The sequence below is a fragment of the Ziziphus jujuba genome, chromosome 2 (genome assembly GCF_031755915.1).
Source record: "Ziziphus jujuba cultivar Dongzao chromosome 2, ASM3175591v1".
In the NCBI taxonomy this organism is placed as follows: domain Eukaryota; kingdom Viridiplantae; phylum Streptophyta; class Magnoliopsida; order Rosales; family Rhamnaceae; genus Ziziphus; species Ziziphus jujuba.
This window is the reverse complement of record NC_083380.1, coordinates 31,786,201-31,806,680: the sequence shown is the minus strand read 5'-3', so window position 1 is coordinate 31,806,680 and position 20,480 is coordinate 31,786,201. Positions and strand designations below refer to the sequence as shown.

At 33.6% G+C, this 20,480-nt stretch overlaps 1 protein-coding gene and 1 long non-coding RNA gene across 2 annotated transcripts; one reads left to right on the top strand and one right to left on the bottom strand.

Annotated features, from left to right (window-relative positions):
- Window positions 1-2,831: 2,831 nt before the first annotated feature.
- LOC125422284 (uncharacterized) lies at window positions 2,832-3,670 on the bottom strand. The gene is made up of 2 exons (XR_007240734.2): window positions 3,508-3,670; window positions 2,832-3,372 (listed from the first exon to the last, which is right to left on the bottom strand). It is a non-coding gene; the product is annotated as an uncharacterized LOC125422284 (long non-coding RNA).
- Window positions 3,671-6,696: 3,026 nt separating this feature from the next.
- On the top strand, window positions 6,697-7,321 carry LOC112491787 (uncharacterized). The gene is made up of 2 exons (XM_025074241.2): window positions 6,697-6,947; window positions 7,030-7,321. The coding sequence occupies exons 1-2, from the start codon at window positions 6,697-6,699 to the stop codon at window positions 7,319-7,321; spliced, it is 543 nt and encodes a 180-aa protein (XP_024930009.2).
- Window positions 7,322-20,480: the final 13,159 nt, after the last annotated feature.

Sequence of the window (20,480 nt, the reverse complement as noted above, 5' to 3'; positions counted from 1 at the left end):
AAGTCTAGTTGAGATTCATGAGTCCGTTGGATTTCTTAGTAAGTTGGTTACATTAGACGCTCAACACTGCAGCAACCTCAGCACTGTTCCAAGTAATATGGTGTCCAAATATATTAGAACATTGGATTTTACAGGCTGCTCGAGACTCCAAATCTTTCCCAACATTTTTGAGAAAAAAAAATTCATAACACGCCTAAATTTATCTGGCACTGCAATAAAAGAGTTGCCTTCCTCAATTGATCTTAGTGAGATACACTTAGCTGGTTGTAAAGAGCTTGTGCACATTCCAAATAGCATTTTTAACCTAGTGTTTCTTGATGTCCTTGATCTTAATGGTTGCATATATCTCTCTAAGCTTCCTAACTATGACCCAGAAATACATGGCAATTTTGAGCTCAGCAGTTTATGTCTTAAAAATTGTAATATATCAAATGAGCATTTTCTTGTTAGTCCTTTTAGTTTTCCCTTGCTTGAATGTTTGGATCTATCGGGTAACACGTTTGTCACTCTTCCTTCAGCCAGCAAGCTTTCTAAGCTTTCAGATCTTAGTTTACATAATTGTCAACTACTTCAGGAAATTCCAGATCTTCCAGAACGTCAAATTAATGTACAAGCAAGTCACTGCATATCATTGGTCGATACTCCATGGAAGATAATGGCCAACATCATTTCCAATGGCACGGTCAGTCTCTCCCTATTAATAAATGTGGCAAGCATATCATTGTTACAACAAATGCGTGTTAAACTAACAATTTCCATTAAGTTGCAGGTATTCTTGGAGGACTCAGAAATTGAAGTTACGCTTCCATGATCTGATATTCCAGGCTGGTTTAGCCATATGTCTGTAACGGAATCCGTAACCTTCAGTGTGCCTTCAAATAGGTCAAAGAAAATGGCTGCAGTGATTATTTGTGCTGTCACAACATCAAGTAGGAAACAAATAATGGAAATGTCATTTGAACTACTTCAGAAAAGTAATTCTCGTGTAGGGTCTCTTAGAAGAGGGAACGTTTTGATAGAACCAGGGAATATGTGGCTTATTTATCTCCCTGCTCGCACCCTTCTTTCCGACTGCCATATTCTCCATTCAACGATACCAAAAATAGTGTCCTTGAAAAAATAAAGAGTGTTAACAAAATTAAGGCCTCATTTTTGGGAAGGAGGAATAAATATGATTATGACAGAGAAGTGCCCATCTCTATTTGCTGAGGGATTCATTTACTATGGGATGAAGATGAGATCATGATTGAACGAAAGCGGATCAAAGTCTCTGATTCTATTTCACGTATTATTGACAGAACCTTTGATGATTTTGCTAATGGAGGGACCCAATTCAGTTGGAGTTCGCGGCAGAAAAGGGCTAGGAAATATGCCAGGACCAACATATTTGGAGCAGAGGACTTGGACGAGGAAGAAGAAGCGGCCAACATTTCTGAAACATACAGGACATAGAAGAGCAAGAACTAGCCAACACTTTTGAAACAAAGGACATGGAAGAGGAAGAGGAACCTGATAACATATCTGAAATGAGGGACGTGGAAGAAATCACCACAAAAAAATGTCTTGTTGCCGCATTTGTTAAAAAGTACCGGTAACAATTACTATTTTACTCACTGCAGCTCCGGCTTCATCATTATTTTTGAAAACTCGACATATTAGGTGTCATTGGGTAACATGATTAGTTTTTAACTCATGCTTTTTGCTTTTTTCTATCTAATTTTTTGTAGTTTGTTTATGTCAAATGTTAGTTAATGGTAGTTATAGTTTTTAGACATATTAAACAACTAAAAACTTGAAGGAAAGGGGGGGCAACCAAAAAACAAACCAAAAACCAATACAATTTGAAGTGTGTTCAACTTTTTTTTCTTTTTCTTTTTTTTTTTCTTTTTTTCTTTTTCTTTTCTTTTTTCCTCTTCCTTAATTTACAGCTAACTTAGATGCCTAAGAAACTCTAACTACCACTGATTAACACTTGACATAAGCAAGTTACATACAATTAAATAAGCAAAAACTAAAAACAAACCATGTTAACAAACGACATCTTCGAAACACATTTCTAGATGGCTATTGATATATGTTCAGTATTACTTGCTTTGAATTTGATGAACTAATAAAAATGCCGATGGCTTCTATGGTGAAATGGATATAATGGCACGAAGAAAGTGCTTAATCATTGAGGGAGAAAATTTTAAAGTTTTGAAGAGGATGCCGGGAAAACACAGAAGTCTACATCTATATTTGTATTAACAAACCATTAGAGTATAGGGACTAAAATCAAATTTCTCTTTCTGGTTATGGTAAAGGATCAGGAGGAGGGATACGATGAGGACCATAGAGACATTGCGTTTGCAAGTTCTCTAGCTAAAAACTTTTGTTGTATGCTAATAAAGACCAAGACTGCATATGCACGAGTGATATAAGACTCTTGTGAACAAGAATGTATAGGATGTTTTAAGGATTTATTTCATTAGGTTTATGTCTACTTTTGTAGGCCCTTTAAATCTGTTACAGGATATTGATTCTCATTTCATGATGATCTCTAGGTGTGGGATCGAGACAAGTTCATGATCGATCAAACACTGATCGAAGTCTCCCATCCTTTATCAGAATTTAGAAAGGTTTGCTGGTAATTTTCAGCTAATTAAGAGAACAGTTGCTGAGTACAGTACTTATGGAGAATCAGAATCCAATTCTACGAAGAAGCATTCTCAACAAAACTTGATGGAGGAAGGAAGATGCATGGTTAAAGATGAAGGAAAAGTTTTATTGGCGCGATGGGAGACAGTGATACAAGAAAGTGACTAAGTTATAGTGGAGTTTTGTCTGAAATCTGAAAATACAAAGATGAATTCGTATATAAATCATAATGATATGTTTGTTACCATACCTTTCCAGAAAATGTAAGTGATGTTTTTAAATTCTCTGGACAATTCAAGTCATGTTTTTGTTCCTGACTGGATAACCAGTGTCAAAGCTACTGTTTCACAATGATCCTAAGTTTGACTCCCCAAGACTCCCAAAACGAAAAGGATCATGTTTTTTGTAACAGAAACTGCCAAATTTTAAAACTGAAAAAAAATAAAAAATAATAATAATAATAATAATAGCAATGCAGAAATCTTAAAGAGGGCAAAAGAGAGTTTGCCTCTTAATAAAAGACCCACCATCTAGGAATTTGAAGCATAAATCCACAGTAGTCTCAAACTGAAAACTCAATGTTGCCAACACTGAGAGCTTCAAATGATTTTTTTCTTTTTGTACTCAATCAACATCTTTCTCTGTACCATCTTTTAAACTTTTTCCTTATCAGCTAACACGCCCTGAGCCTGATTTCCTCTTATATATTGTGGATTTTGAAGTTTACAGGAAAGCCTGCAAATATTGTGGATCTTGAAGTTTAATTAGAGATATCGACAATATCAAAATTAAAAAAAAATAATAATAATAATTAAAAAAATAATAATAATAATTTGCACAATGTGGGTTTAAGTGAAAGACGGCTCTTACCCACCAGAAATAGTTGAAGATAAATAAGAACGAAACCCAGGTCCAGAAAAGTTTAAAGCTTTCTCTTTCTCATTCGAAGAGCTTGGGATTTTATGGTGAAAGTAGGAGAAGAAGAAGAAGAAGAAGAAACAGGGCAAGGGAAAAAGTTTATTAAGGTGAGCTAACGGAGAGTTTGGTACTGACTGTTGGTTTATATATATATATATTTTTTTCCAATGGAAAAAAAGTGTTTATTTATTTATTTTTGGTAACAAGGAAAAAATTATTTAGACCATTTCAATTTTATTTTAATTATAATTTTTATCTTAATTATAATTTTTCAAAAATCATTAGATCTTATCAGTAAATTTTTATCGATTAATTTTAATTGTTAAAAACTATAATTATATTTTATAATATTATTATTTAATTATAAAATATTTATAAATATTCTTTTAATCTATTAACTAGAAAAAAGTATCAACTGAATATATTTTATAAATATAAAAATTAAAAATTAATGATAATTTTTTTTATAAATATGAGGTCTAAAAATAATTATGGTAAAAGTAAAATCGAGAGATGTAAATGAAATTGTTTGTTGTCCGAAACAAAGAAAGAAAGAAAAAATAATAAACAGTGGTCAATATAAAAAGATATTTATATGTAATTTATAGTTTTCCAAATAAAAAAAAAAACTTTTTTAAAAACATTTTTGTTTTTCATTATTTATCTTTCTTTTTTTTTAATTTCTACAATTTTTGTTCAAAACAAAATTAAAATAACAAGAATGAGGGACACGCCTATATTAAATAGGGTGACATTAGCACATTAACTACAGCTTTTGCAGATATCTAATACTTTTTTTCTCATTATTTTTCATTATTATTAATATTATTATATTTTAAAAAAAAATACTGCATTGCTGTTGAATTTTCTCATTTTTAAATAAAAATATTGCACACATTTATTACATCATTTTTAAATTTGTCATATAATTGCAACATTTTCCTTTTTCATATGTCATTGATTAACATTATTTTGATTACTATTCAGCAAAAAATTATTATTTTTAGATTACAACATCTTATATTAAAGTCATTAAATCTTGATCAACTAATAAAACTATTAAAAATATACTTTTGATTTAGGTTCAAAGCCTCATGTGAAAATCAACACGCAACCTGCCCCACAAATTCTAGGGGAAAAAAACAAAAGAAAATAAAGAAAATACTTTTTCTTTCTCATTATCAACAATTTTACCCACACTTCATTTATCTCAACCCATGAATTGCCAATTATATCATTAATTTAACAAGTAATTGCTGTTGGAACATCTTTTCCAATTGTCCAATTCAAGCTCTGATTGCTTTGATAGGAAGAAGCATCATAAGATCTATTACCAATGGTGAATTGGTAAGTCTTGACTCTTGTCCTTGCTCGAGTTGTCCATCGTTCTTCTCCATTCATGATTTACATGGCTAACAGGAGCACAAAAATTGAAGAACACAGAACATGTTTTGTGGATAAACCCAAACAAAGCGGAAGCGATTTGACGATCAAATTGAAAAATCTTTTTCTAAAACTTGATTTTAACCTATTCCTTCTTAGAGGTGGGTTTGAGTTTAGCTATTGATTAAATTTAAAACTTAAGATTTTTTATTTCTTTAAATTGAATATATATATATAGTTACAATTTACATAGGGAGTAAGATATAAATATGTAGGAATATAGATTTTCTTTTTTAACTCGTTTATATCGTTGGAAATTCATACAAAATATTCGATAAAAACCCTTACCTAGAGAAGGGTACATATTGCTAAAAACTCTCATACAAAGTTTTTATTTTTTTATTTATTTAATTATTTTTTAATGTTTGGTACCCTTCCATTTGGGCAGGACACCCTGTTACGGGACTGCTCCAAAATCTCAAAAAGGTTTCTTTGTATTTGGTACCCCTCCCCTTCTCCATTAGGACGGGGGCACCTACCATGGGTAGGAAACGTATTGCTATAAAATCTGAAACAGAGTCCTTTTTCTTATTTACGTATATTTATTTATTTATTTTTTTAATGTTTGGTATACATTGCTATAAAATCTCAAATAGAGTTTTTTGATGTTTGATATCCCTCTCTATTAGGGTGGGGTCCTCTAATTGGGAGACAGGGTACAATCCCATTTTAGTTCCCATCCTTGCTTCAACCTCTGTTTACCACCCAAGTTCATTTTTTCAGAGATAATTCTTTTTTTAAAAAAAAAAAAAAAGGAGAAATAATATTAATTATTATATTGATTGTTTAACGTTATAATTGCTGTAAATAGTAAAAAAAAATCGTTGTATATTTTCTTGATTTTGTCTTTTTATGTATGAATGAAAGAATTAAAAATTAAAAGTCTTTTCATTTTAATTGTTTGTGTAGTCTGGTGTGGAAACTCAAAACGTGAAGATGTTGATGAACCCCTTTTGTGAGATGGCTTTACCCAAAGTTAAAAGCAACCCCATTTCACTAGCTGGTTTACCAACATAGCACTAAGTCTCATCCCCATGCTTCAAGGATCTGGATCATGCAAAAAAAAAAAATATATATATATATATATATATATTTCTAGAGGAAATTCAAAATGACAAAAATTCAAAGGAAAACATCTGCTTTCCTTATCCGAGCAGTACTCCGATCATTGTTGAACTTAACACCATTGTTTTCATGATTCTTGATTATTTGCATCAGAGACCATCTGGTTTGTTAAAACCTTTAATGGTACCTGAATGTAAGTGGGAGCAGATTTCAATGGATTTTGTTGTTGGGTTGTCAAAGACACTAAAGGGCTATAATGCTATATGGGTCATTGTGGATTGTTTGATCAAATTTACCCATTTTCTGCCTATACATACCACATTCACTATAGATCAGTATGCTCAGTTGTATGTTAATGAGATCGTGAGGTTGCATGGAGTCCCATTATCGATTATTTCTGATCGTGATCCCAGGTTTACTTCGAATTTCTAGAAGAGTCTACATAAAGCTATGGGTACGAAACTTAATTTTAGTATTGTATTTCATCCCCAGATGGATGGATAGTCAGAGAGGACTATTCAAACTTTGGAAGACATGCTTCGAGCATGTGTGATGGATTTTACTAGTAGTTAGGATAAGCATCTATCTTTGGTAGAGTTTGCATATAATAATAGTTATCACACAAGCATCAAAATGGCCCCATATGAGGCACTTTATGGACGTAAGTGTAGGTCCCCAGTGCATTTGGATGATGTTGGAGAAAGAAAGAAATTAGGGCCAGAGATTGTTCAAAATACTAGTGAAGTCATCATTAAGATAAAGGAGAGAATGAAGGCAGCTCAGATTCGATATAAGAGTTATGCGGACAATCGAAGAAAAGATTTGGAGTTTTCTACAAGAGATATGGTATTTCTTAAAGTTGCTCCTATGAAAGGGGTGATGCGGTTTGGAAAAAAAGGGCGAGCTAAGTCCGAGATTTATTGGACCTTTTGAGATTCTAGATAGAGTTGGTGATTTAGCTTATAGGCTTGCTTTACCACCTGCATTATCTGGAATGCATAATGTATTCCATGTATCCATGCTCCACAAATACGTTCATGATCCTTCACATGTGGTGAGTTTCGAGCCTCTTCAAATCAATATGGACCTTACATATGAAGAGTTACCACTCCGAATCGTAGATCAAAAGGAAAAAGAACTATGCACTAAGAAGACTCCTTTGGTAAAAGTTTTATGGAGAAATCATTCAGTAGAAAAAGCCACTCGGGAATGTGAAGATAAGATTTGCAAGAAGTATCTCCATCTATTTGATAGTTAAGGTAAATCAAATTCGAGGATGAAATTCTTTTAAGAGGGGGGGATGTAATATACGGGTAATATATATATATATATATATATATTTAAAAAAAAGGGTTTTATAACTTTTATTTATAAAAAAAATAATAGAGTTTTTATCCTAATAGATTTTGTTATAAGTATATTTCAATTTTATTAGGAAATTGAAAAATAAATATTTAAGGGTAATTATTTTATTTTGTTTTTTTTTTTTTTAAAGGAAGGGGAAAATGCTTTTATTTTACTTTTACGTTGTTTTCAACTTTGCGCCGCTAGGGTATCGGGTAAGTCATCTTCTTCTTTTTATTCTTTTTCTTCTAGCCCAAAAAGCAATTAGGGTTAATATTAAAGGCTTCCGATCTTAATTTAGGGTTTTGGTATCTATTTTTTAAGAGTGTTAGGGATCCAGTATCTTTGAAAATTTCGATTTCTGATCAAGTTTTGGAGTATAGAAAGGAAGATCCTGAATCTTTGAGGTTATTCATGGTTGGTTTTATGATCTTTTTATGTTATATGATATTATTCGAGATGTTTTGAGATTATAGAAGTATTGATTAAGGTTGAATTGAAGAATTATTGTTGAAACCCTACTCTAAAATTTATTTGGGATCTGTAGAGAGTGACTGTTCGAATTTATCTAAAATATTTAAAGGTATCTTTTGGAATTAAAAATTGTATGGATGGACATGTTTATGAATGCTTGGAAATTTATTTGGGTTGATTTGGATCTGTTTTCAATTTATTATGAAATTTTGAATTTATGCATTTTGTCTGGCTTTTCTGTGTGACATCAGTATGGTTCGTATATAAAAATTTCAAAACAGATCCAAACGAAATTATTTTAACCTGAAATTTGTATACCTTATTATCGGTATGTCTAATATTATTATAAAAAATTTAGCTTCAAATTATTTATATTTTGGCCGTGGTGATTTTCTGAGTTACGTATATCCAGCTGTTTGAATCTATTTTCTAATCCTTTTAGTAAAGAATAAAATTTGATTTGAAATAGTTTTCGGTCTCTGTTTGACCTAATAATTTTTATATAGGATTATTACTATGTATAGTTAAACACTGTAAAATGTTACTGCTTTTGGAATTGTATTTTATTTTTAATGAATTTTTATGTAGACCGGACTTCCTGTAAAATGCTGATTTTCAGTTTCTGTCAATTAGTTACTAAATTTAATTTGACCATGTTTTTTACCTTTGTTTGGCTTTTAAAATTTTATATGAGTATATACAAGTGCCTAGTTTTAATCTTAAAATTTCAAATCCATACAAAATTTTATGAAAGAGAAACAAATTGAATATTAGTTGAAGGTTTCTGAAAATCTAATAGTTTCAGTATTTAGTTGTTACCTTTTCAATGAGTTTTGAATAGTTTTTCATTATTATTTTATAAAATGGTTTTAATCACAGTCACCTATGCATGTATACAATACCCCCATAATTTTTCATACTTAGATGATATCGTTTGAATAAGGGAGTTTATTCTTGTTGAGAGACTATTTATGGATTAATAGGTTTTTATTCGGCTTCTGGTGATTTGATCTTGTTCTAAGCTTATGATTTTAAGATTTGGGGGTTAATCTATGATGATCTTATGGTATCAACTCTTATTCATTTAGTTTGAATTTAAGAGTTTGATTATGGGATTTATACATAAGATATTTATGGTATATGATGGTTCTGTTTTATACTGATAAGAGACTATTGGTATTATTCATAGGTTGCTAATCTTTTATGGACTTTGCTGATCAAGATAAGTTACTGGGCTTTTTAAAACTGAAACCATAGCAAATATGTACTTATGTTATTGATTTATTATGTTTTTCTATAAGTTTATGTTTTATGAAATATATATGTATTGTATAAAGAAATTATTGGATGATTGATATATTTGTTTGCTCTGGTTATTGGTATTTAGTAGGCATTTATGGATATGTTATGGTATGTTTTTGGATGTTGAGATGAATCATGTAAAGATATTTCCTAGTGATTTATGGTTCTTTACCTTCGGGTTTAGACATATTGTTTCATGTGGAAGGACTTACTGATGATCACAGTAGGGGTATGGCTCATACCTTCGCGTGTGAGCGTTTGTTTTTAAAATTTATGTTTCCCCACTTGTTACATGCCTCACACACAATTTGATTCGGATTTCGGATTATCGATGGGTAATATTATGTTATGGAAAGTCCTACTATGTACTTAACAATTAGAGTTTATATGAAAATTATGTTTATGTTGTTAAAGATTATTTTCGAATATTTATTTGTTATGATTTTAAGTATTTTCTTATTTTATATTTATGAAAAACCTAGTAGCTTGCTGAGTTTTATACTCATTATTTATTGTTATGGTTTCAGGTACTCAATAGTTTTAAGGTAGCTGGATTTGGCATATGATAATGGTGTTTAGTTGTTTTTATTTTTATATTAGTTAGCTTGAAAGACCTTTTGGGTGTTGGAGTTTATTTTTGTTCATTTTTGGAGATATATTTTAGACATTATTTATAAGTGATGTTTAGAGAGTTTTTTTTTTTTATGTTCTGCATTATAAGTTGTATTAATGTTTTAAGTATGACTTTTGTCACATTCTAAGTATGTAGACTTGGGGTGTGACGGAAAAAGAAGAAAGAAGGGATCATGGAGCAACTACTCAAGACTCGAGTTGATCCAACTAAAAAAGAAAGAGAAGCCAACAAGGATGAAATTGTGGTTGAGGATATGGATGAGGTTGGAGATTTAATGATGATCACAACAACTTTCAAAAAGGAGGAAACTCAATAAGAGGTCGTGGGAGAGGCAATTTAAAATCAAGGTATGACAAGTCACACATAAAGTGTTATAACTATGAAAAATTTGGTCATTACGCTTCCGAATGTAGAACTCCTAGCAATAATAGAGTTGACGAGAAAGCCAACTATATTGAAGAAAGAAGTCAAGAAGATGGTACTTTATTACTGGCTTACAAGGACAACGAAAGAGGTGAAGACAATAGATGGTACCTAGATACCAGCGCAAGCAATCATATGTGGAAGAAGAAGCATGTTCATGGAGCTCGATGAATCTGTGAGCAGCAATGTATCATTTGGAGATGAATCCAAGATAGCAGCGAAAGGAAAAGGTAATATTCTCATCTGATTATAGAATGGAGTATACCAATTCATTTCAAATGTTTATTATGTGCCAAATATGAAAAGCAATATCTTGAGACTAGGGCAACTCTTAGGGAAAGGTTATGATATTCACTTAAGAAATAATAACCTTTCTATAAGAGACAATGCAAGTAACTTGATAGCTAAGGTGCGGATGTCAAGAAATAGAATGTTCATGCTTAACATTCAAAATGATGTTGCTAAATGTCTCAAGGTGTGTTACAAAGATGAATCTTGGCTTTGGCATCTTCGATTCAATCATCTTAACTTTGAAGGTTTAGAGCTATTGTCCAAGAAGAAAATGGTAAGAGGATTACATTGCATTCATCATCTTGATCAAGTATGCAAAAGATGTCTACTTGGGAAGCAATTTAAGAAAAGCTTTCCAAAGGAGTCAAACTCAAGAGCTCAAAAGCTGTTGGAACTCATGCATACGGATGTGTGCGGTCTGATAAAGCCAAGCTCACTTGATAAGAGTAACTATTTCCTTCTTTTCATTGATGGATTTTCAAGAAAAACATGGTTGCATTTTTTGAAGGAGAAATCGGAGGTGTTTAAGAATTTCAAGAAGTTTAAAGCCCTCGTTGAGAAGGAAAGTGGCCTTGTGATCAAAGCTATGAGATTCGATCGTGGAGGAGAGTTCACATCAAACAAATTCCAAAAGTATTGTAAAGATCATGGAATTTGATGGCCTTTAATAGTTCCAAGATTTCCCCAACAAAATGAAGTGGCAGAAAGGAAGAATAGAACTATCCTTGACATGGCGAGGAGTATGCTCAAATGCAAGAGATTACCAAAGAAGTTTTGGACGGAAGCGGTTGCATGTGCGGTCCCCAACAAGAAGCGTGTTGGGAAAAAAACACCACAAGAAGCGTGGAGTGGAAAGAAACCTGGCATCTCCTGCAACACCCGTCCCGAACAATATCGGAATTTTCTTCACGTTGATTGGGTTTGATTGCCATTGACTAAAAGGGTTGAATTTTGACTTTTTGTGTTGACCAAGGCACTGTTGTGAAGTACGTGTCATTCCGAGTTCGTAGACTAGTAGCACGTCGAAAACGGAGCTACAGTTTGAAAGTTACAAGCAAAACAAGTTGAGGTCCAAACTGTCCAAGGGGTGCCGAAGTTGACTTTTTGTTCATGCAAAGTTGAGTTTTGACTCATGCATGGTTGTGAAGTACTCGTCAATATGAGTTCATAGACTAGCGGCACGCCCGATTTAGACATGTGGCGTGAAAGTTACGGACTTGTAAAATTTTCCGTATACCATAATATTTTAATATATTTTGACTTGAGTGAACAGTGTATGCCATGTGTCGTGTTTTCAACCAATCCTGTGAGTGAACAGTGTCATCCATGGGTGGCTTTTATTTTGGCCAAAACACATGTGGGCTGGGGGGAAGAGAGAGAAAGAGGGGAGGAGAGAGAGAGAGAGGAGAGACCACCACAACCGGCCACCACCGTCTCTTCCATTCCGGCCACCGTTTTCATACACGCACCACCCGACCACCTTCGCCTCCTCATTTTCGGCCATCCCACCAAATCCCACGGCAAACCGACCACCGACACGCTCGGATCGAGGCTTTTTCCGATGGCAGCGCCAATTGCTTCAAACCCAGATTTCTTCCTATCCTGGCATCCATTTACCTCACTGCTAGTCTCATCCGTTCACCCATCCTCCGATCTACATTTCCTCGAAAAATCACGGTCAGTGTCCACCGGACATGCCGTCGGCAGTGACGGTTTCTTGTGACCATGGTGGCTCGTCCGGAAATCGATTTTCGGCGAGTTCCCAGTTGCACCGCCCATCTTCTCCCACTAATTCTGACCCCCTAAACCCAAATCTGGTGTCTACTTTCCCCATTCTTAATGGGATGTGAGAATCGAGGGCCTAAAATCCGAGAGTTTTCCGACGAGATTCCAACCACCACGGGTCTGATCTCCGGAAAGTAAGACCAGATCCGTAATCCTCGCTTCACAAGCTTTGATTTGGTATATCATTCATAAATTTTGGTTGTCGTTTGTGTTCGCTTTCTCGGTACCCATTTGTGAATTATTCGATTAAAATATTAATATATTTGATTTTATGTAATGTTGATATTTTAGGTGCACATGTGAGTAGTGGAGTTGATCCTGTGGAGGATCTTGATTGATACGCTTGCTCGATGTGAGTGACCCACCTTCAAACTTAATTTTCGGGTGTTAAATTATATTTATTTTGTGATAATTAAATGTTTGGATTTAATATTTTGTGTGTTAAATATTTAGTAAAATTATATTTGGAATTTTGATGGCACCATTTGAATAAATTAAATGTATATGTGCATTAAAGCATATTTTGATTTTGCTAAATTATGGAGATTTTATTTTTATGAAATTCAATTTTAAAGAAATTATGAATTTGAATTGTTGTTGAATTTAATTGTGAATTTATTTTTGTTTAATAAAAATGTATTTATCTATTGATGAATTGTGGGATTTAATTGTATTTTGAATTTTGAGGGATTGAAGGAATCTTTATTTTAGATTATTGTTAATTTCATTGATGGATTTATTATGTGTTTGAAAATGTATATTTATGAGAATTTTGATTATTGTGGATTTTATGAGGTTTAAATGACATATTTGATTCAAATGGGTTTTTGAGGATTTGAGGAAGAAATATTGATTTCAATTATTATGTTTCAAAAATATTTATGCCATTGGAAAATTGTATATTTAAATTGGTGGAATTGAGAGTTGATGGATGTGAAATTTATGAAATTTATGCAATGGATTTGATACGAACGTAGGACGACCTGCTCCTAAACCCGTATTATATTAGCCCGAATCTCAATTAAGTTCAAGTTCTAATGGAATGGACCTCAACCCCTAACCAACCTGTGGTTAGAAACCTTGGTATAATGTAGACGCCACAATAGGGGATGGAAAACCTATTGATAAGTCAAGCTAAAACAACCAATTCTCTAATGGTGTTTTAGATGTTCTCAAAGAACAAAGAGATAATTAATCTCATAAGTATTTTCTTAATCAAATCAAAGTTGTATTCATATTGAAAAATAAGCCTTTAAATAGGCTTTGAAAGAAACAAAGTAAACCCTAAAAACCCTAGGTAAAACAGGCCACACAATAAAGAGTTCTATGGTGGCCGAAATTCTCACTCCTTTCCTAATCTAATTTGGATTAATTAATTCCTTTATTTTGAATTAGGAATTAATTAATTTACAATGAAAATAATAAAATAATAACTTTCCTAAACTTATTTTTCCAGAAAATAAATAAATAAAAACTAAAAAGTAATGGTAATTTCCTAAAACAAAAAAGTATAATCAAATTAGGAAACTATAATACTAGCTTTTTCACTAAGTTGACTTTGACCAATCTTTGACCAAATTGAGCTCCAAATCAGCTTCTAGATGCTTTTTAGGATGCCAAATAAACTGAATATGAAGGCCCACACGTTACCCATGCTTGGAAAAATAAGAAAAGGCTAATACAGTAAAATACAGTAAAGCCAGCAAGCAATACAGCAAATTCGGCCAAATTGTTGAAGCTGTCCGTACAAGCCCTTTTTGATTGCATTTGAGGCTGATTTAACTTGATTCCATGACCTCTTATGCATATGTATTGAACCCATAAAGCATTGGAACCATTTCATGCTTCTCGGACTCCAAAAATGTACCAAAACCGTCACCCGGGTCCGTATCGGCTTCCACCACTTGGATGCTTAGAATAGGCTTTGTATCTTCAAGTATGGACAAGCTCTGTTGAGATTGATTACCCCCTGTATAAATACTTCCAGGTTGTCCTTAAATCTCTTAATTTGAGCTCTTGTGATTGGCCTAGTCTTCATCTGTGTCGAGTCAGCACCCCAGCGGGTTATCAGTTGAGCGGGCTCGGGCGGAATCACATCATTCCCCTCCTCTTGAAAAGGATTTCTCCTCAAATCAAGATCATCACCTGCAGCAAAAGGAGTTAAATCAGCAACATTAAATGCAGCACTCATGTTATACTCACCGATAAATCAAGCTTGTAGGCATTCTTGTTATTCTGCTCCAAAACTTGAAAAAGTCCATCCATAGGCGGCATGAGCTTTGACTTTCATTGTTTAGGAAACCTTTCCTTTCGTAAGTGCAACTAAACCAATTCTCCTGGGTCAAACACTATTACAACAAAATCTAGAAATACATGCTCATTATGGTAAACATTACACTTTTTAAAGTTAGCAAACAATATTTCCCAAATTTTCAAATTGCCACTAAGTAAGGCTCTCAACAATGCAGATAAAGTTCTATGCAATAAAGACATCTTTAAATAAGTATCTTTAAACTTCATGGTCAGCAATGATTTCTTATTCATAATTACTTTATTAACATCACCAAAGCTAAGATAACAATTTATATTCTTCCTTTCTTGTCTTCCTTTTCCTTTCTCACTCAATGCCATCTCACCTTCCTCACTCTCGGCTTTTACACCAAATTTCTCACTCTTGGTTTTAATAAAATTTTTCCACACAACCTGAGTATTAGAAGACTTACCTCGGACAGCAAGCTCACCTTTTCCCTCTTGATTGGATGGTAGTCCAATTGGAATTTCATTTGGGAAGACATCTCCAAATTCCTTCAAAAAAGAAATCATTGAACTTGGCAATTCAAGTTCTTCAAAGTTAGTTTGATCATTAAAATAATTTTCTTTATAAATAATGACCAGCAAAGGTTTCTTACACTCAATAACCTTATTAATATCCCCTAAACTCAAATAAAAGTTGCTACTTAACCTTTCTTTTCTTTCTTTTTCTTTTTTCCCCTTGGATTGGCGCAAACCTTCAGATTTCTCTTCCTTCTCCAAGCTCTTGGGTTTGCCACTTTCTTTCCCCTCTCTTTCGGCTTTTCCTTGATCTTTCCATTCAATATGAGTCTTAGAAACCTTACCTTGATCAGCAACCTCATTCTTACCTTCTTGAAAGGATGGTGAAGCCGTTGGTGCCATACTTGCTTTTTCCTTAAGCTTTTCGGCTTCTCTCCTTTGTTGCATTTGTAATTGGTCTTTGTAAACCTCTTTAGGAGATAATGGTTCCAGCTTGACCTTCTTCCCTTTAAACCTGAAAACAATACTATTTTCTCGACCAAAATGAGTAGCGTCTTTATCAAATTGCCATGGTCTACCTAATAGTATATGTCTAGCAATCATGGGTACAATATCACATAAAACTACATCCTCATATCTACCTATATTAAATTTTACTTTGGCTTGTTTATTCACTTTTATTTCACCACCATCATTAAGCCATTGTAATCTATAAGGTTCTGGATGTTTAATAGTTATTAAGCCTAATTTATCAACTACAATGTTACTAATTACATTTGTACAACTTCCACTATCAATAATCATACTACAAATCTTACCTTGAATTTCACATCGGGTGTGGAAGATGTTCTCTCTTTGAATTTCATCCTCATCTTTGTATGCAGCAAGTACTCTCCTAGAAAGCAAGTTTAATTCAGCATTGGATGCTTGCAAGGTTTCGGGTTCATCCTCCAAATCCTCCTCCTCTTGCTTGGCTTCATCCTCACTTTCTTCACTTTCCGATTCTAGCTCGTCATTGCCCTTTAACACCATGATTCTTCTATTCGGGCATTGGCTAGCAATGTGTCCTCCTCCTTGGCACTTAAAACACACAACATCATGAGTTCTAGAGGGTTTAGGATCTAATTTTACCTCATTCTTTGGTGCTTGGACAGATTTGATTCTAATCTCCTTCCTTGGCCAATTTGAACTTTCTTCTTTGACTTTCGGCTTTAGCTTGCTTTCATAGATGGGATTGTTCCTCCAGCTACTTGAATTGGACCTTCCACTGTTGGAAACACCTCCAAACCATGATCTTACACCCCTCCTCTTGAATTGATGCTCTAATTTAATAGCCACATGCAACATCTCCTCCAATTCCACATATTGTTGCAATTCTAGTTGATTGGCTATTTCACGATTCAAACCACCAAGAAACCTTGCCATGGTTGCTTCCCTATCTTCATTCAAGTTCAATCTCATCATAAGCATCTCCATCTCCTTGTAATAATCCTCAACGGATCCATGTCCTTGAGATAAAGATTGAAGTCTTTGATACAGCAACCTATGATAGTGTGATGGTACGAATCGCTTCCGCATGGCTCCTTTCATTTGTCGCCATGTAGTAATCAAGTCATCACCAACTCTCCTTCGGGTGTTTTGCTCATTGGTCCACCATTGGAGTGCATAATGGCCAAACTCCATTGCTGCCAATTTCACCTTCTTAGCCTCAGAATAATTATGGCGGTCAAATATCACATCCATCTTTTCTTCCCACTCCAAATATGCTTCGGGGTCACTTTTTCCCATGAATGGTGGGATGTTGATCTTGATATTGCTAAGATTGCCATCTGTTTCTTCCCTCCTATATCTTCCATGGCCAGCTCTATCTTGGATAGCAAAAGTTTCGTCCATACCTTCCTCAAAGTCTCCACCGAATGGCTCCTCATCAAATTCCTCTCTCGGTCTCTCGCGACCTCCTCGTCCTCGGCCTCGTCCTCCATGGAATTCTTGCCTATTTCTTGTGTTCGGAATTCCTTGGGAAACTTCTAGCCTTCCCATCCTTTGATTCACATGCTCAACTTGAGCACTAACCCGCTGTATTGACTCCAAAACAGCTCTCATGTCCACTTGGTCTCCGCTCCCGGTAGCTCGGGCATCGCCATGGAATGCTACGGACTCCTCCTCATTGATCCTCATGGGTGGCTCCCCTCTCCTCATTCTTGATTCTGTCATGTTAGTATAATAATACAATAGAAATAAAATAGGACCTTACAATTTCACTCCCTTACTTGTTTCACTCAAATGAGGACTCGACACTCGTGTTTGCACACTTGTTTCGCCTTTTTACTCTCTTTTAAGCTCACACACTCTTGCCTTTTTCCACTCAATGAATTATCTCAAATTTCTAATTAAAACACCCACAAAAAATAGCAATTAGATCACTAGTATGTTTTAATTAAACTTATCAACAAACAGTAAGCAAAAAGTAGGCAATGCCGAAAGAATCCAACAAATCCTAATTTTTCGGCTTTCTAGACAAGAAAACACAAAATAATGGGAAAACGTTGGAATTTTTGAAAACTGCACCAGATGGTAGTAGATTATGAGTTCAAGAATAAAATTCCAGAAAAAGAAATTCAAATACGAACAAGAATCAAAGAAAACAAAAATATAGAAAAGTTGTTGGTTGTTGTTCTTTGTAATTCAAGTTTTGTATCAATTCCTTTAACTAATTTTAATCCAAATAATTTAAGCACCCAAAATCCAAATATCCAGCAGCAAAAATAACTCTTCATAAACTCCAAAGATTGAATAAATAATCAAAAAACCCAGCAGCTCCAACAAATTTCCAGCAAACAAATCAAACTCCAACAAACCGAAATTTTTTTTTATTATTTTTTATTTTTTTATATTCGGCTTTACCTCTTCTTCTTTTTTTTTTTTTTTTCACTCACAGAACATAAACAACTGCAGTAGCAAGAGTAATTACCAAAATTGCAATTCCAACTCCAAAACAAACACCAAACCTGTGACCTCCAAATAAACACAAATATGCAGTTTTTTTTTTAATTGTTGCCGCAAACTCTTTTCTTTCTTTTTTTTTTTTTTTGAATATATGAATGCAAATATTTCAGACTAAAACAGCAAAGAAAAATCAACAAAAACCAAAATTAACAAGAACAATGATGAAAAACAACCAACAAACTAGGAAACAAAAATACGATAAAACTAGGAATGAATTTTTTTTTTTTTTTTTAAGATGCTGAACGTGTATAGGATGGATGCAACCTTAACCTAATGCTAAAATTGCAGAATAACACAAAAAAAATAAAGCAAATAAAGATAGATCAAACTTGAACAAAATTTAGCTCTGATACCAAATGATACGAACCTAGGACGACCTGCTCCTAAACCCGTATTATATTAGCCCGGATCTCAATTAAGTTCAAGTTCTAATGGAATGGACCTCAACCCCTAACCAACCTGTGGTTAGAAACCTTGGTATAATGTAGACGCCACAATAGGGGATGGAAAACCTATTGATAAGTCAAGCTAAAACAACCAATTCTCTAATGGTGTTTTAGGTGTTCTCAAAGAACAAAGAGATAATTAATCTCACAAGTATTTTCTTAATCAAATCAAAGTTGTATTCATATTGAAAAATAAGCCTTTAAATAGGCTTTGAAAGAAACAAAGTAAACCCTAAAAACCCTAGGTAAAACAGGCCACACAATAAAGAGTTCTATGGTGGCCGAAATTCTCACTCCTTTCCTAATCTAATTTGGATTAATTAATTCCTTTATTTTGAATTAGGAATTAATTAATTTACAATGAAAATAATAAAATAATAACTTTCCTAAACTTATTTTTCCAGAAAATAAATAAATAAAAACTAAAAAGTAATGGTAATTTCCTAAAACAAAAAAGTATAATCAAATTAGGAAACTATAATACTAGCTTTTTCACTAAGTTGACTTTGACCAATCTTTGACCAAATTGAGCTCCAAATCAGCTTCTAGATGCTTTTTAGGATGCCAAATAAACTGAATATGAAGGCCCACACGTTGCCCATGCTTGGAAAAATAAGAAAAGGCTAATACAGTAAAATACAGTAAAGCCAGCAAGCAATACAGCAAATTCGGCCAAATTGTTGAAGCTGTCCGTACAAGCCCTTTTTGATTGCATTTGAGGCTGATTTAACTTGATTCCATGACCTCTTATGCATATGTATTGAACCCATAAAGCATTGGAACCATTTCATGCTTCTCAGACTCCAAAAATGTACCAAAACCGTCACCCGGGTCCGTATCGGCTTCCACCACTTGGATGCTTAGAATAGGCTTTGTATCTTCAAGTATGGACAAGCTCTGTTGAGATTGATTACCTCCTATATAAATACTTCCAGGTTGTCCTTAAATCTCTTAATTTGAGCTCTTGTGATTGGCCTAGTCTTCATCTGTGTCGAGTCAGCACCCCAGCGGGTTATCGGTTGAGCGGGCTCGGGCGGAATCACATCAGGATTTATGATGATGGTTTTAGAAAGGAATGTAAAACAATTATGGGTTTAAATGGATAAAATAAACCCGGTGGTATTTTATACAAATATTAATTTTAGAATTTACGAGTTTTTAGATGCAGCACACACGTACTGGTGTTCTGTATATGTGGATACGATTAGTACGCACATGGATATGATTAGCGTGCAGATGGGTGTGAGTAGCACGCAGATGATTTATGAGTTGTCCTATGGTTTCCATCGGATCGAGGGTCGGCAAATTGATATCGGTCGTAGCCACCCCCCGCCATGGCCAGGACGTCTGTTTGTAGCGGTGCGGTGGGACGCCACGAGACCGTATGCCGATTTCTCTCTTTAACCTCTTGTCTGGCGGTGCTCAGGACATTGAGTACCGTTAGCGCCACTAGTATATAGTGGGTGCATCAAATAGTTTTCACGACATGATTTTCAAATATGAAATATTTGAAAATCTTATTTCAATAAAAATGTATTTAACAGTATTATTTATTTATTTAAATTTAAACTTTTACTCAATTTTTATGAAAATATTTTTACGAATTTATTATTCGAATTTTTTTGGTATTTTGAAATCAATTCTATTATATTATATTTTCTTCTTACCATTTATTTTAAATGGGTGTTTTAATTTGATTTAATTATTCCTTTACTTAATCATTCAATTAATTGATTTATTCTAATTATTTAATTATTTCTTGAATTGTCTTAATATGAGTTTCATGATATTTTTGTATTATTTGTTTATGATATGTTGTTAATCTTTTAGTAATTGTTATAAAAGTTTATTTTCATTTCTATTATTATTCCATTCTAGTTTTGGATTCTTAATTTGTTGTGTTTTAATTGTAAACTATTTGATTAATTATTTTCTGAATC

Bases quoted from the DNA above. Each gene is read 5' to 3' on its own strand.
- LOC112491787 (XM_025074241.2), top strand. From the start codon at position 6,697: ATGGCCCCATATGAGGCACTTTATGGACGTAAGTGTAGGTCCCCAGTG. The intron at 6,948-7,029 runs GTTTGGAAAAAA...TTTAGCTTATAG, and splicing joins CCTATGAAAGGGGTGATGCG to GCTTGCTTTACCACCTGCAT.